Here is a 16,712-nt window from a genome sequence, read left to right as displayed (position 1 = left end):
ATAATGGATTATGAGCTGGGCTGCTGAATTCAATGTGAGTATTTTGAATCTACCAGTGACTCCGTGGGAGAAAGATGAAACTTTCTGTTCCTGTAAAGATTTACAGCCTTAGAAACTATATACAGGGTTGCTATGAGTCTTAACAACACTTAACAATATGGCACTTAACAACAACAAAGATAGTAACTGCAGTTTAGGACTACTGGTGTGGTGCTGTAGGATAAGTACTGGACTGCTAATCATAAGGTTAGTGGTTCAAACCTATCAGCTGCTCCTCGGAAACTCTATACTGGGTCAGTATTAGTCAGAACTGACTCAACAGCACTTAGCCAACAACAGCAACTGCAGTTTAAAGGTGTGCTTTCAGCAAATACACTTGAATAATTGGTTTTACATAAACTTAGTGGTTTAATAATAACATGCATACGTGTTTTGAAGTTTGCTGTCCTCAGGTAGCCAGAAAAGTACTGCTGTTTTGTGATTGTGCTTCCAAGGGAGGTGTATCCCTTTCACAAGCTCTAAATGTAATGTTTCTTCTCTGCTTCTCACAAGTGCTATTTTGCTGTAGTGTTGAGAGCCCTTTACCATGTGTGTTCGCCTAAAGCCCGACAAAGCTGAGGCCTGTATTTGTGCCAACTCTTTGTGTGATGGAGAATTCAATGATCTGCAGTTGATGAATAGCAATTCTGGAGAAACAAGCCCGGGCACAGGAGTGTTGCTGAGGCAGCCCTCTGTGTGTCCCCCTAACAGCCTCTTCTTTCTCCAGGTATGTGTACATTCCAGTGGGCGGGTCCCAGCATGGCCTGCTGGGGACACTCTTTTCCACTGCAATGACGTTTGCATTTGTGAGCTACTGGCATGGCGGGTATGACTACCTCTGGTGCTGGGCGACGCTCAACTGGCTGGGAGTCATTGTGGAGAATGGAGTTCAGAGGCTGCTGGAGACCCCGTGTATCCAGGACGGCTTGGTGAGCAGGCTCTTTGTTCAGGTGATGGGGGTGGGGTGGGGATAACTGAGCTGGGGGCTAAGTTTCAGAGGGCTCATCAGATTTGTCCCAGCGCATGCCATTCCTGCGTGCACAGAGGCAGGAAGCTGGAAAAGAGACTCAGTGTCCATTCACTGCTTTTTAAAATAAGTATTTTAACTATCATGCTTATTATATTAAAATTAGGAAATTCAGACAAGCAATACAGAAAAGAAAACTCTCTTTCCAAATGATATAGATATTAATGTCCATTCTTCTAAACTAACAAGCCCTAGTGAGATAGTGGCTTAAGCACTCAGCTGTTAACCAAAAAATTGGTGGGTGGTTTGAAACCACCAGCCTCTTTGAGGGAGAAGGATGCTTGTTAATGTAAAGATGTACAACGTTAGAAACACTAAGGACAGTTCTACTGTGTCCTCCAGGATCACTGAGTCAGAATCGATTTGATGGTAATGGTTTTCATTTTTTAATTTTATACATGTATGATGGTGGTGGTAGTTAAGTACTGTGAAGTCAGTTCTTACTCAGAGCGACCCTGCATAGCATTTCTGAGACTGTAAATCTTTACTGGAGCAGAAAGCCTCATCTGTCTCCTGAGGAGTGGCTGGTAAATTCAAACTGCTGACCTTGCAGTTAGTAACTCATGACCTACCATGCTACCAGAGCTCTTTAATATATATATGTATACATGTGTGTGTGTTTAAGTCTATGCATTTGCACAGATGTTATTTTGTAGTTATGGTTGTATTGGGACCACCTTTATATATTGTTGAACTCATCTCTACCCACTCTTTTTTGTGGCTACATCTTCTATTATGTGGATGTGCCATTATTTAAAAAAAAATGTTAGTTGCTGTCAACTTTGGTCCAACTCAGAGCAACCTTGTGTATAATGCCATCTTCATGGTCCTTGGTGTGCTTGAGTCCAGTGTTTCTCTGTTGTATCAATTGCTCACATGGAGGGTCCCCATCTTTTTTGCTGACCTTTTACCAATCATAAAACCTTTTTCTAGCAACTGGACTTCCCTGTTGGCATACCCAAGATAAGTATCATCATCCTGGCTTCTGTAGAGCATTCTGGTTGTATTTCTTCTAAGATTGATTTGTTTGCTCTTCTGGCTGTCTGAAATATATTCAATAGTTTTCAACAACACCACAGTTCGAATGCACCATTTGCTCCACTTCCCTTTTCCTTGTCCAACTTTCTTGTGCATAGAAGGCAATTAAAAAGACTCCAGGTTGGGTCAGATGCATCTCAGTCATCAAAGTGACATCTTTGCTTTATGAAACATTAAAGAATTCTTTAACAGTCAGTTTTCCAACATCGTAATTGTTTGATTTCTTAACTGCTATTTCCATGGACATTAACTATTGAGCTAGGTAAAAGGAAATCATTGACAACTTGAATTTCTTCATTTTCCATGGTTCTGCTTAGGTTCTGTTATGAGGGGCTTTGTTTTCTTCACTTTCATTTCAGGTACAATCCATACTGAAGGTAGTAATCTTTGACCTTCATCAGCAAGTGGTTGAAGGTGTCTTCATGTTTGTCAAGCAAGGTTATACCACGAGAATATCACATGTTGTTAATAAGTCTTCTTCTTATCCTGATTGCAACATTCTTCTTCATATAGTGCAGTTTCTCAGATTACTTGGTCAGCACATACCACTCATCTGTCAGCTGACTATACTTGGATAGCGCTGTGATGCTGAAAGCTTTTCCACCAGTGATTTCAGATACTGGCAGGGTCACCCATGGTGGACACATTTTAGCAGAACGTCCAGACTAGAAAGAAAGATCTGGTGGTCTAGTTAGGAAATTAGCCTGTGAAAACCTATGGATAACAATAGAACTTTATTTCATTAGTCTACTATTATTAAAAAATTCATATCAGTTCCAAGTTTTTGCGACAATCAGTAGTACTGAGATGAATGCTGTAATGAGGATGGAGTTTTGCAAGTAAAATTGCTATGTTAGAGGCTATTTCTACTTTAAAGGTTTACCGTGGATACTTTGTAGCTTCCTTTTAGATGAGTGGTACCAATATGTTCCCACCAACAGTGCATAAAAATGCTCTCACCAACGCTGAGTAAAATTATGCTTTTAATCTTTGCTAATTTTATAGAGATAGAGTCCTGGTGTGGCGCTGTGGGTAAATGTGCCACACTGCAAAGCCAGTTTGAACTGTAAGGTCGGCAATTCAAGCTCACCAGTCGCTCCTTGGAAACCCTATACACGGTCACTATGGGTCAGAACCAACTCGATGGCACTTCAAGAACAGCAATTACAATTTGATACATACTGTCTATCATGGCATATAAAACATGTAAGGGTTTAAGAAATACCCTTACCATATAGAAATTTATTTGGAAATGGGCACTTTTTCTTACACACATATCTTAAATGTTTTGTTTGGTTTTTTTTTGTTTTTTTTTTTTTGGTTTAACAAATAGAAATTGATTCTCTCACGGTTTAGTAGGCTAGAAGTCTGAATTCAGAACAATGGCTCTGGAGGCAGGTCCATGTCTCCTTTCAACATCAGTAGGCCCAGCATTCATTGGAGCACTTCTCCATGTGTCTTGGCATCCATCTTCCTCTAGATCTAGGAGCTTCACAGTGCAGGGACCCTGGCCCAAGGGAAGCACTCCCCTTCGGGCTCTTCTTTTTTGCTCACTTCTCTTTCCTGTCATATCTCAAAAGAGGTTGAGTCAAGTTAAAGTATGTTTGTATGGGCAAATGTTTTATCCTGTGTAAATATGGTACCTGATATATTAGAATCTTGTAGAAAATCATCAGTTTTGTGTGTGGAGTCATATTCTAACCCTGAAAAAAATTAGCTAAAAAGAAATATGCTGGTTTAAGTACTCAGTCAGGCAATAAAACACAAGAAATTTATTGGGAAATGATTAATGTGTCTAAATTCCAAACAGTACACACAACTAAAGCAAATACATAAAAATTAAAACCACCACCAAAGTATGAGTGTGTTTCTGTACAGATGGCAAATAACAAAATGAGACATTTGAAGGAATTTAAGTATGCTCATGCTTGTTAAAGGGTAAAAAATTGATTTCAGTAGTGGTTCCCAGCAATCAGCAGGGGAAAACATGAGTGAATTCTAGTAGTGAAGGGTGTTCAGATGAAAGCAAGGGCCATATAATACATGGGGGCTGTTGTTGGGCGCTGTGAAGGTGCTTCCAACTCATAGTGACTCTGCAAAGGGTTTCCAAGGCTGTAAACCTTTATGGAAGCAGACAGCTTTAGTAGCGGCACAAAAATTTAACCTTCATCCTCAAATACACTCTTCCCCAAAACAATGAATTTAACTAATAGCCACCCTTCCCCCAAACTTGAAAACCAAGTAATCTCTCATGTAAGCTAGAGGTTTCTTTTCAGCCCAGTCTCTTTTATGAAAACCTGATGACAGCATTAGCCTGGGATGGAATGGTATAAACAGTGATCTGGAGACTGTCAGACATAAGCCATATGACATGTAGATTATACTTGAACATGAAGAATATAAAAATACTCCTAGTGAGACCAATAACATCATGATAAATGGGAGAAAAGAAGGTGAAGTCGTCAATGATTTATTCTACTTGTATCAGTAGTCAGCTTCTACGGAAGCAGCCGTCAAGAAATCAAATGACATATTACAGTGGGCACATCATTTGCAAAAGACCTTTAATGGTTTAGAAAGCAAAAACATCTCTTTGATGACTAAAGTGCCTCTGACCCACGCCATGATCTTTCCGGAAGCCTCATATGCATGCAAAAGGTGACTAAGTAGATACTGTGTTTTACTGACTGAGCAAAGCATTTGATTATTTGGATCATGACAAATTATGGATTACATTATGAATAAAGGGAATTTCAGAACACTTAAGCTTAGGAGTCCTGGTGTGGTGCTGTAGGATAACTGTAGGACGGACTGCAAGGTCGGTTTGAACCGCAAAGTTGGCAGTTCAAACTCACTAGTCACTCCTCAGAAATCCTAAACTGGGTTGCTATGAGTCAGAACCAATTCAGCGGTACTTAATAACAGCAACAGAAAATCATGCTTATGCGAAACCTATACATATAGTCTAAGAGATAGTCCTTGGAACAGAACCAGGAAATACTGTGTGGTTTAAAATCAGAAAGGTGCTCAGCAGCGTTGTATCCTTTCACCATACTTTTTTATTCTGTATGCTGAGTAAATAATCTAAGAATCTAGACTATATGAAAAAGAAGATGGCATCAGGTTTGGAGGAAGACTAATTAACAATCTGAGATTGTATGACACAAACTTGCTTAGCGACAATGAACAGGATTTGAAGTATTTACTCATGAAAACCACTGACTTCTGTATGGAGAACACATCAACAGAGAAAATGAAAATCCTTGCAACTGGACCATCATGAAAAATGGAGAAACAAACAAACAAAAAAATGGATCCACAATCAATCCCCATGGAAACAGCAGTCAAGAAATCAAATGAGAGACTTCTGGCACGATGGTGGACTAGTTGTTGTTGTTGTTAGGTGCCATCGAGTCAGTACCGACTCATAGTGACCTTATGCACAGCAGAACAAAACACTGCCCAGTCTTGGGCCAACCTTACTATTGTTGCCATGTTTGAGCCCATTGATGCTGCCACTTTGCCAATTCATCTCACTGGTGGTCTTCCTCTTTTTCTCAGACACTCCATTCTACCAAACATGATATCCTTCTCCAGTAACTGGTCCCTCCTGACAATGTGTAAGAAGTAAGAGAGATGAAGTTTGGCCATCCTGGCCTCCAAGGAGCACTCTGGCTGCACTTCTTCCAACACAGACCTGTTGGATATTTTCAATATCCTCCTTCAACTCCATAACTCAAAAGCATCAATTCTTCTATGGACTAGGCAGACATGCTAAACAGACCCTCTTCACCAAAGATTTGTTATGTGCCGTCGAATAGGTTATGACTCATACCAACCCTATATAGGGTTTCCAAGGAGTGACTGATGAGCTTGAACTACCAATATTACAGTTCAAATGGACCTTGCAGTCTAGTGCTTATCCTACAGAGCCGCCACAGTCCCGACCATGTTATTCTTCTCCTTAAAGTTTTCCCGTGGCTTCCTGTTTTCTTAGGGCCATGTCCACGTACTTAGTATGATTTATGAGGCCTGAAGGAGTCCCTGGGTCATGCAGTTAGTTAAGTTCGTGGTTATCAACTGTATAGTTGGTAGCTCAAGTTTACCCAGAGGTGCATGTCAGCAAGGTCTGTCAAGCTACTTTGGAAAGATCACAGTTATGAAAATCCTATGGAACATAGTTCTACCATGGCACACAGAGTCATCATGAGTTGGAGCCAACGTAGCAACACCTGGGTTGGTATGAGTTTGGTCTGATCTTGCTTTTCCTATCTTTCTCCGTTCCTCTCTGCTGCACCTTGCATTCTGAACTGCAGCCACTCTAGCCTTCTTTCTATTCTTCAATACACCCAGCCCCTCCATCCTCCACTCCTCTGCCCAGGCTCTTTCATCTCCTGATTCCTCTCTTCCCTCATTCTTTACCATTACTCATTGGACATATGTCAGCTTAAATATGATACTTTATTTGGGAGCCCTTCACTGACCCTTCTCACTCAGTCAGATCCTGTTTTGATTCTTCATTGTGCATAACCCTGTACATCTTCTCTTCTATTGTACTTACCACAGTTGCAATGAAATTGTTTTATATGACACCTTCTTCATTAAAACAAATATTTCTTTATTAATAATATTTTATTGTACTTTTGGTGTAAGTTCATATCGCAAAATAGGCTCTCATTTAAACAAATCACAAATGATTCAGAGGCATCTGGCTACATCTTTCACAATGATTTAACATACTCTTGAATTCCCTTCTGGATGTTTCCTTTCAGTCGTCTGATTCCCTGCCCCATTACTCTTTCATCCTTGACCATAATGACAACTTGATCTCATGCAGATAATTTTTGAAAGGTACTCAGTATTCACTGACAGTAGTCTTTATTTTATAAGCCAATCTGTTATTAAACTAAAAGGTGGTCTCGGGTACTTTGGGTTCAAGGTTTCTGGAATATCTCAGGGCAGTAGTCTCAGGGAGTCCTCTAGTCCCAACTGGTCTAGTAAACCTGGTCTTCTAAAGTATTTAAGTTTTTCTCCCATGTATTAGGATCCATCTATTGTGGCCCTGATCAGAATGATCATTAGTGGTAGCTGGGCACCATCTAGTTGTTCTTGTCTCAGGATGGATGTGGCCATGATTTGTGCAGACCTCAGTCTTGTACAGATTTCTTCTTTGAATCTTTGGTTTCCTTTTTACTTTTTTACTCTGGATGAGATGAGACAGATAGTTGTATCTCAGATGGCTACTCATAAGCTTTTAAAACCCCAGAAACGACTTACCAAATTATGTAGAACATAAAAGTTGCGAACTATACAAAGCGGACTTCAAAAAGTTTGTGGAAACATTCTATTATATTTTAATTCAATTTTCCCACAAACTTTTGAAGCCCTCTGATATTATGCCATTTGACTGAGTTGACCCATCCATGGGACTGTGGTCCTAAGGCTCCAAATCCAGCAAACCCAACCCCATGAGGTGTTTGTCTTCCTGGGTCAAGCCCATGGTATTTTCAATTGCCTCATATGCATGTGAAATCTGGGCAATGAATAGGGAAGACCACAGAAGAACTGATACATTTTAATTATGGTGTTGTTGAAGAATATTGACTATACCATGGACTAGCAGAAGAACTAACAAATCTATCTTGGAAGAAGTACACACAGAATATTCCTTAAGGAGTGAGCGTGGCAAGACTTCATCTTACATATTTTGACATGCTTTGGACATGTTGTTAGGAGGGACCATTCCCTGGAGAAGAGTATCATGCTTGGAAAAGGTCAACAAAAAGTGGAAAACTTTAAAGACGATGCATTAACACAGTGGCTGCAACAATGGGCTCAAGCATAGCACTGAGTGTGAAGATGGGGTAGGACCAGGCAGTGTTCTTTTTGCTTGTGCATAGAGTCACTATGAGTCACAACCAATTCAGTGGCCCCAAGCAACAATAAGAAATCTCTGTACTGTGCCTCATATGAACATGCATGCATACACACATACGTATATGCATACACATATTTATTGTTGTGTTAAGTGCCTCGGAGTCAGCTCTCACTCACAGCACCCTGTACAGGGTTTCTGAGGAGCAGCTGGTAGGTTTGAACCACTGACCTTGTGTTTCACAGTTCAGTGCTGATTCTGTATTGCCACACCACGAGTCCATACACATGTAGCTACATGTATATATGCATACATATATGCACAAATATACATATATATGCACATACTTGCACACATATATGCATATATAGGGGTCATGGTGTGGCACTATAGGATAAGCACTCAACCACAAGGTTGGTTTGAACGACAAGGTCAGCAGTTCAGACTCTCCAACACTCCTCAGAAACCCTCTGTAAGGTCGTTATGAGTCAGAACTGATTCGACAGCACTTAACAACAACAACAAAAATACATATGTAGGGGAGCACGATGGCTTTGTTGGATAAACATTGACCTTCTAACCATAAAGTTGGCAGTTCTAGCCCACCAGCTGTTCCATGGAAGAAAGATGAGGCTTTCTGTTTCTGTAAAGATTTATAGCCTCAGAAACCCTAAAAGTCGACACCAACTCGACGACACTTAACAACAAAATACTATGTAACCATATGTATATTTTTTGGTCATTACAAAATTATGCATTTTATAACATTTACCAAAAATATTCTTTGTATGTGTGTACACTTCCTAGGAACATCATTTACTTTGGTTAAGTTGTGCACACTTCACCCACATTCAATGTTAACCTTTCCCATCACCAAAAATAACAGGTGTCGACTATCTAAAGCCTTGGTGTGGCTCTGTGGGCTGAAGTGCTGGACTGCAGTCATTTGAATGACAAGGTTATTGGTTCAAGCTTACCAGTCAGTCACTACTTGGAAACCCTATACAGGGTCTCTATGGGTCAGAAACAACTCGATGGCACTTAACAACAACTATGTAAAGTTCTTCTGGTGTGGTGCTATAGGATCAGTACTGGACTGTGAACCACAAGGTTGGTTGTTCAAAACCACCAGCTGCTCCTCAGAAACCCTATACAGGTTGGCTGTATGTCAAAAATCAACTCGATAGCACTAAACAACAACAAACTAAAGAGTGATTTCCCCTGTCCCCACACACCCATCTCTGGTAACCACCAGTAAATACTTATTTCTGTATTTTTGGCTTTTATAAAAGTGAATCATGAAATATTTGTCTTTTTGTGATTGATTGATTTCACTCAGCATAATGGACTCCAGACTCATCCATATTATAAGATGTTTCAAAAGACTCACCATTATTATTTACGAATGCTTGTATTCCATTGTATGTATGCACCACGTTTTGCGTATCCATTAAGCCATCAATGGGCACTTAGGTTGTTTCCATCTTTGTGCTATTGTAAATTGTGCTGTAATGAGTATAGGTATATGTATGTCTGTGTGTGTACATATGTCTAGGGAATATACTTAGGATTGGGATCGCTGGATCATAAAGCAGTTCCTATTTCTAGTGTTTCAAGGAAACACATACTGTTTTCCATACTTCTTGTTGTTATGTGTCATGGAGCCGGTTCCGACTCACAGTGACCCTGTACAGGGTTTCCGAGGCTGTAAATCTTTATGGGAGCAGAAAAACCTCATCTTTCTCCTGCGTAACAGCTGGTAGTTTCTAACTGCTGACTGTGAGATTAGAAGCTGGATTTGTAAATTGTTGTTGTTATGTGCCATCGAGTCGGTTCCGACCCATAGCGACCCTGCATAGGGTTTCCGAGGGTGTAAATCTTTACGGGAGTAGAAAGCCTCATCTTTCTCCCGCGGAGCAGCTGGTAGTTTCGAACCGCTGACCTTAAGGTTCACAGCCCGATTCGTAACCACTACGCTACCAGAGCTCCTTATTAGAGTCCCACCAGCAGTGGATAAGGGTTCAAATCTGCCCACATGGTGGCCAGCACTTGTTGTTTCCAGATCAGTGTCGTTTTATCAGGGGTCAGATGATAGCTCATTGTTGATTTGGTTTGTATTGTTTTGATGACTGAAGATCATAAACATCTTGTCATGTTTGAATGTCCTTTTCAGTGAAGTGTCTATCCATGTCTTTTGTCTATTATTGAATTGGGTTATTTGTCTTTTTTGTTGTTAGTTGTTGAAGTTTCTGTATATTTTAGAGATTAGACCTTCATCAAATATGTATTCCTGAAGACTTTTTCCATTCTGTAGGTTATTTTTTTTATTCTTTCGATAAAACCTTTTGTGTTTAACTTTTAGGAGGGGTAAGTGTTTAACTTTTATGACAGGTATGATAATTTCATTAATCCTTATCCCCCATCCCTGAAGTGTAAGCTTTATGTTCTTGACATTGATCACAATGCCTGCCACAGAGTAAGCATTCTGTTATAAATGGTTAACCTGATCGATTGCTAACCCAAAGGTTGGAGGTTCAAGTTTACCCAGAGCTGCCTCAAAAGAAAAGCTTGGTGATCTACTTTTGCAAAACTAGCCACAGTTTTACTCTGACACACATAGAAAACTCTATGGAACACAGTTCTACTGTGACGCACATCGAACCACCGCAAGTTGGAATCAGCTGGACCACAACTGCTTTGGCTTAAGTATTTGTTGAGTGAATGAAGGGATGAATGAAAAAATAGATATTTTTTTCTGATTTCACTGAGGATAACACAAGGTGAAATCAACTTATGCAGCAGCATGAACAATATAGACTGGATAGTAGAAGGGCTTACTGAGAATTGCCCTGGGAGATGCTAACTGAACTAGTGATGGCAAAAATGATATTTAAATGTTCAGTGCATGAATATGTATAGGAAAGAAGGGGTAGGGAGGAATTAGCTTTCCTCGTGCCCTGCTGCTTTATGGGGGGGGGGGGGGGGAGGTTGCTATTGCCTGTGACTTACAGAGCTGTAGAAAGCTGGCAAAAGGGATTTTCACAAAGCATAAGAGCTGGGTGGATGTAGAGGAGTCACTGCTGAAACAACAGGATCTCTCCCTATGCAAGTACTCTCCAGGGAAGCTGGAATTTGTGTTCAGCATTGAAATGCTTTCATAAGATGAAGCATTATGAAAGATCAGTAGAGTGGCATTATTTCTTGCCGTCCTCCATGGAGTCTCTCCTCTGAAGGGAGACATCTTCCTCAAGTGCACCTTGTCAGTTATTCCGACACAAAGGGGAATCTGCAGCAGTTTGTTCCCCACCTCGATCTGTAATTCACTGAATAGTTTATGTATGCCATCCTCCCCTAGACCTTGCTCCTTCTTCTTTGCCCCAAGAAAGTCCTTCTGAGTTGATTTAGCTCCTCTCTGAAGCAAAGAAGTGCCTATTTTTAGCTTTACTTGAGGAGAACTCTTTCAAGTGAAAAATCAGTCTGCTAGGCCTGGTATGAATTTCATGCTCTGGGATGTCAGGAAGAATCCAAAGATCACAGATCTGTACTCATGTCTCCACCCCTTTGGTTTATCAACAATAAGGATCGATTTGCTGTTGAAAATATAGGTAGAGAAATCCAAGGAGTTGAAGAGGTTAGTCATCTTAAAAAGATGGTTGTACAATGATCAATATGATCCAACCAATGGTTACTTACTTCTGTGCAATCCTAACTCACTGGTTGGCAAGACATACCAAGATTTGAGCTGACTAGAAAATCTTTTTCACTAGGGGTCACCGATCACAGCCAAGCTGCTTCTGGGGCAATATACACAAACATGCCTGAGAAGAGTTGCATTGTTTGACAATGCTCCTGGTCTTCTCGCCTTCCATTGCTTAGATTCATTTCAATAGAGATAAAGTGAGTACCTTAGATGAGCTATTTTCTCCAAACTGGAACGTCTTTGCCTGAAACCTTCCTGGACTGTACCCACATAGGCATAGTCAACCTGTCGTTGTTAGGTGCCATCAAGTAGATCCCAACTCATCATAATTCCATGTGAAAGTGTTCAACTGTCCCCAGAAAGTTTACTTGGCTATAATTTTTCCCGAAGCATCCTGATGTGGCGCTGCAGGATAATGCACTAGGCTACAAGGTTAGTTTGAGCTGACAGGTCCATGGAAACCCTATGCAAGGTTGCTATGAGTCAGAACTGACTCAGTGATACTTAATGACACCAGTCTTTGCAGAAGCAGTTTGCTAGTTTTTCTCCCTCTAAGTTGCTGGGTAGGTTAAAACCATCCGCTTTTTGATTATCAGTCAAACACTTAACCATTCTAGTCAATCTAGACCTTTCATTTGTTCTTCTGCTTATTTAGGTAAAACAAATGTAGAGGTCCCTGTGGGAGACATTTGCAGAGCACTAAATAAGACATGGTACTGTCCTCCTAATTTATTCTTTTGTATCCTCCCACTGGGCTTCAGTGTAGAGCCAGCTTAGTCCATGAAGGGCAGCATCTTGCCTGGTCTCCTATTTCGACAGTCATCTTCAAGGCATCTGTTTTGAATTAAACAATGAAACCAATGAATACAGGCTTTACTCGATGAAGAATAAAGTGAGCTACATGAAAAATGAACTCATCTCCATAAATATCATAAAATCTTGTTGGCCTAACTTCTTTGGGCACTGCTCAGAAGAAAGATTCAGGCTACAGATAAGAATAGGTATTGGGGCACATACAGGTGTTTTTGGAGCCCTGGGCATGTTTGAGGTCTAGAGAGAGAGCAGTGAAGGGTCTGTGAAACAGAGGAATTCCCTCCTTGAGGGGGATCCACACAGTGACTGTAGCAATGGGCTAAAACATAGGAATGATATGAAGAGGGCACTGGACCAGACTGCGTTTCATTCTGTTGTACATAGGGTCACTGTGAGTTGGAACTCCGGCAACTCAAAGCTAAGCACTTTGCTGCTAACTAGAGCTTCACGGGAGAAAAACCTGGAGATCTACTCCCATAGAGATTACAGCTAATAACATTCTATGGGGCAATTCTACAGGGTTGCTACGAATCAGAATCAAGAATCAAGTCAATGACACATAGCACCATAGCACCACCAACAGGAGAGCATGCCGAAGGGAAAGAAAAGGGTACAGGACTTAGCCTAAAGAATGCAAATGCTTATGGGTGGAGAAACAGGGGTTAAGAAGTGGGAGGCAAATCTAAAGGGTTATTTTACAGAAACCAAGAGGAGAGAATATTTCAAGGAGAGAGTTATTGAGGATGCTGGTGCTATTAAGGGATCAAGTAAGGAGAGGCTAGAGAATGTTTATGCTTTCATGTCAGCGCGCGCAGTGGGAGAGTAGAGTGGTGAGTCATAACCCCAGTCTAGTTGAAAAGATAAGATGTGTGCAAACCAGTTGAGGACCAGTATAAGATATTCTGTGCAGAGTGGCCCAAATGAGTTCTAGAGGCAGGGGATAGTATGACAGCTGGCAGTCATTGTGAGCTAACTGTTTGGGATATGGTTCATTTGAAGAGCAAGGGCTTAAGTAAGACCCTGAAGAGTTAAGAGTAGGATTTGGACTGGTCAGTAGGGAGAGGGCAGGCATTCCAAGCCAGGAGGGCAGCATATACACAGGCTTGGGGTCAGGATTGAGCCTGCCTTGCTCAAGTACGAAAGCTGCCGTGAGAAGAGTGGGAGGAGCTTAGAGAGGTCAACCAAACTCATTACCATCAAGTCAGCTCCAACTCAGTGCATTCCATGTAGGTCAAACTAGAACTAAGTCCATAGCATTTTTATGGCTGTGACCTTCTGGAAGCACATTGTCGGTCCTTTTTCTAGTAGCACTTCTGGGTGGGTTCCAAGTGCTAATCTGTCAGTGGTTGAGTCCCTCACCATTTATGGCACCCAAGGACTCCTAGAATGGTCCAGTGGTCCCAATATAAAGGAATTTGAATGCTGAGTCTAGAAATAGAGAAACGCAAACCACTTAACCAAACAGGAGAGCATTAAGTGAACATATTTCACATGTCAAATTAGCCTGTTGTCCCAGCTCGTTAGCCCTTACCCAAGCCTCTGGGTCTTCAAAAAGCAACACATGTTGTTCTGAACAGTGTGTTCCTGGGTGGATTATGGCCTACTGGCACCTTCCTTCATTGTCTCCCCCTCCTAAGGATCATTAACGATGCAGGAAACACACTGTGCACTTCACTGGTTATACATTTTCTTCTCTGTGGGAATCTGAAGCTCAAGCCTTAACTTCTCTCGTCTAAGAGGTAGAATTCTGAAAATAATTCCACCTTTTAGTTCAAATATGTTTAGTATGGCAAATGCATCTTTAAAGCTTCTCTTTAACTTTCCATTACAGAGCCCACTCTCTGACAGAGCAAAGGTTTGGAAATACAGTTGATTTCTAGTTATTCATGGACTGATGAGTCCTCAGGCCCAGCCAGCTCTTGACTTTCTGCTCTCAGCTTAGGCTGGTACAAGGCGGGTGTCACTCCCTTGTCGTTTGTTCTCTCTGCTAAGTGCAGAACATACACTCTCACCCTAGGATATTGCAATCTCTAGAAAGAGTACTGGCAAGGAGAAGAGCAGTGGGAAGAATGCAAATGCTTGAAACGGGCTTCATTGGGTGATGAGTGGAATTGTATTCATTACCTGAGCAGCATAGGTTTCTGCTTCAACTTTGGTGACGGTTTCGCTCATCACAACCAAGTACCTGGAAGCTTTTCACAGATGAATTTAGGAGAAGGCAAAAATGCTGTTATATTCCCATTGCAGCTTTGGTTATGTATTTCCAAAACTGGATCTCTTTTCCTCACAGAAAATTCACATTGCCCACTTGTGGTGGCACTGGCGTTTGAGTTTCCAATGTTATTGGTAGAAAGATGAAATAACCCCTTTCCTTCTTCCAAAAATAACAATTATAGATTCAGTGCAATATATTTTCACAATGTATGTTTGTATAGGTTCACAGGCTGGGCTGTGCATGTGTGACATATGTATGTTTATACGCAATGTATATGTTTCAGTTTTTTTTAAAGTTCTGAGAAGATAAAGATGTACAGGGCTTACCAAATAAATTCTAAAATATCTCACATTCCTCCCAAGATCTAGAAATAAACTCTGCTTTAAAAAGCTTGTCGCACAGCTGCTGGCCTTGTTTGTGATGAGCTGGGTTGCTATCAATGTACTTCTTATAATTAGCAATGTGTATTGAAACACACAATTTAAGTTAGATCTGGACAGTAGGCTGGTGCAAGTGCTTGGATGGACTCAAAGGTGGAAGGAAAGAGTAAAAGAAAAAGTGGCAGATATCTATTGTCTGACTATACAGCTGAAAATGACAAGATTGAAATCATTTTATTATGTGAAAATATATTCTATACATATATGAAAATGAAAAATATAATAAGAACTTGGAGTCCTGGTGCAGTGCTGTAGTATAAGCACTGGACTCTTAACTACAAGGTTATCAGCAGTTCGAACCCACCATCTGCTCCTTGGAAACCTTATACACAGTCACTGTGAGTCAAAACTGACTTGACAGAACTTAACACACACACACACAAAATAAGAACTCTTTTATTTAAAAATACATACAAAGAGAAGTATACGAAGAGTTACACAGTGAAATGCCAAACAAATCAAAATACAACTTGCTGTTGAGTTGACTCATGAACCTTACAGTTTTCAATGACTGTGTTAATTCCTAAGTAGATTGTCAGTCCTTTCTTGCAACATGATTCTGAGGGGACTCTCACAACCTTTTGATTAGCAACTGAGACCATTAACCATTTGTACCCCACAGGAACTCCACTGCAAAGGTTAACTCTTCCTGGTGTAATGATTTGCCATAGCTATTTTCTTGTTTTTGATTATTTGTATTTTTAATTTACCCTACATTAAATACATTCAGCTTGTCTAATTAAAGGCTGTTGAGAGAGAGGTTTAGAAGGATGGCCTGACCCTCTGCAGACTCTGTTTAACTGGCCCTGGGGTCCTGACTTGTGGGGCTACTGTAGCTGCCACGCTTTGTCATGGAGTTTGTCCTAAACGACATGAAGAATTTTGTTATTACAAAGTGCTGTCGAGTTGGTTCCAACCATAGCGACCCTGTATAGGGTTTCCAAGGAACGGCTGTTGAGCTTGAACTGCTCATCTTGCGGTTCAGACTGATCTTGCAGTCCAGAGCACTAACACGCAGAGCCACATCCGGAGTCCAGATAAAGAACAAACTGTACCACAGACTGTAAAGCCGGGGTGGGGGACGTCCGGCCCGCACACTGTACAAGGTCTGCAAAATCATTTGGTCTGGCCTTGCCAAGGCAACCACAGTTCCAGCCATAACGTTGTTGTTATTAAGTGCCATCACGTCGATTCCGACCCGTAGTGACCCTGTATTAGGTTTCCAAGGAGCTGCTGGTGAGTTTGAACCACCAACCTTGCAGTTCAGAAATCTTGGCAGTGTGACTCATTAGCCCACAGCGCCACACCAGGACTCGTGGGTTAATTAAATGCTTGACCAAATATAGCAGGCTAGTTTTTAAGTTAATAAGTGTGTATAGTCTGCTAATGATGTTATAAATTTTAGCAGAAAATAGGTTCTACACCCCTGCTATAAAGGGTCTTTAAAGTTTATTATTTTATTTAACTATCACAACAGCACTGAAGAGTAAGTGTCTTTACTTTCAAGTTGGCAGATGAGAGAATTGAAAGTTGAGGGAGCTCAATAATTTGTGTAAGGATACACA

At 40.9% G+C, this 16,712-nt stretch overlaps 1 protein-coding gene across 1 annotated transcript in view; it reads left to right on the top strand.

Moving 5' to 3' along the window:
- HHAT (hedgehog acyltransferase) overlaps positions 1 to 16,712 on the top strand; it is a 501,005-nt gene that overhangs the window by 395,144 nt on the left and 89,149 nt on the right. Inside the window, exon 9 of the mRNA XM_006834198.1 lies at positions 767 to 968. Within this exon, the coding sequence (XP_006834261.1) occupies positions 767 to 968 (202 nt within the window). The remainder of the gene's footprint in view (positions 1 to 766; positions 969 to 16,712) is intronic.

This window comes from Chrysochloris asiatica, unplaced genomic scaffold (genome assembly GCF_000296735.1).
Source record: "Chrysochloris asiatica unplaced genomic scaffold, ChrAsi1.0 scaffold00009, whole genome shotgun sequence".
In the NCBI taxonomy this organism is placed as follows: Eukaryota; Metazoa; Chordata; class Mammalia; order Afrosoricida; family Chrysochloridae; genus Chrysochloris; species Chrysochloris asiatica.
This window is presented reverse-complemented; position numbering and strand designations above follow the sequence as displayed.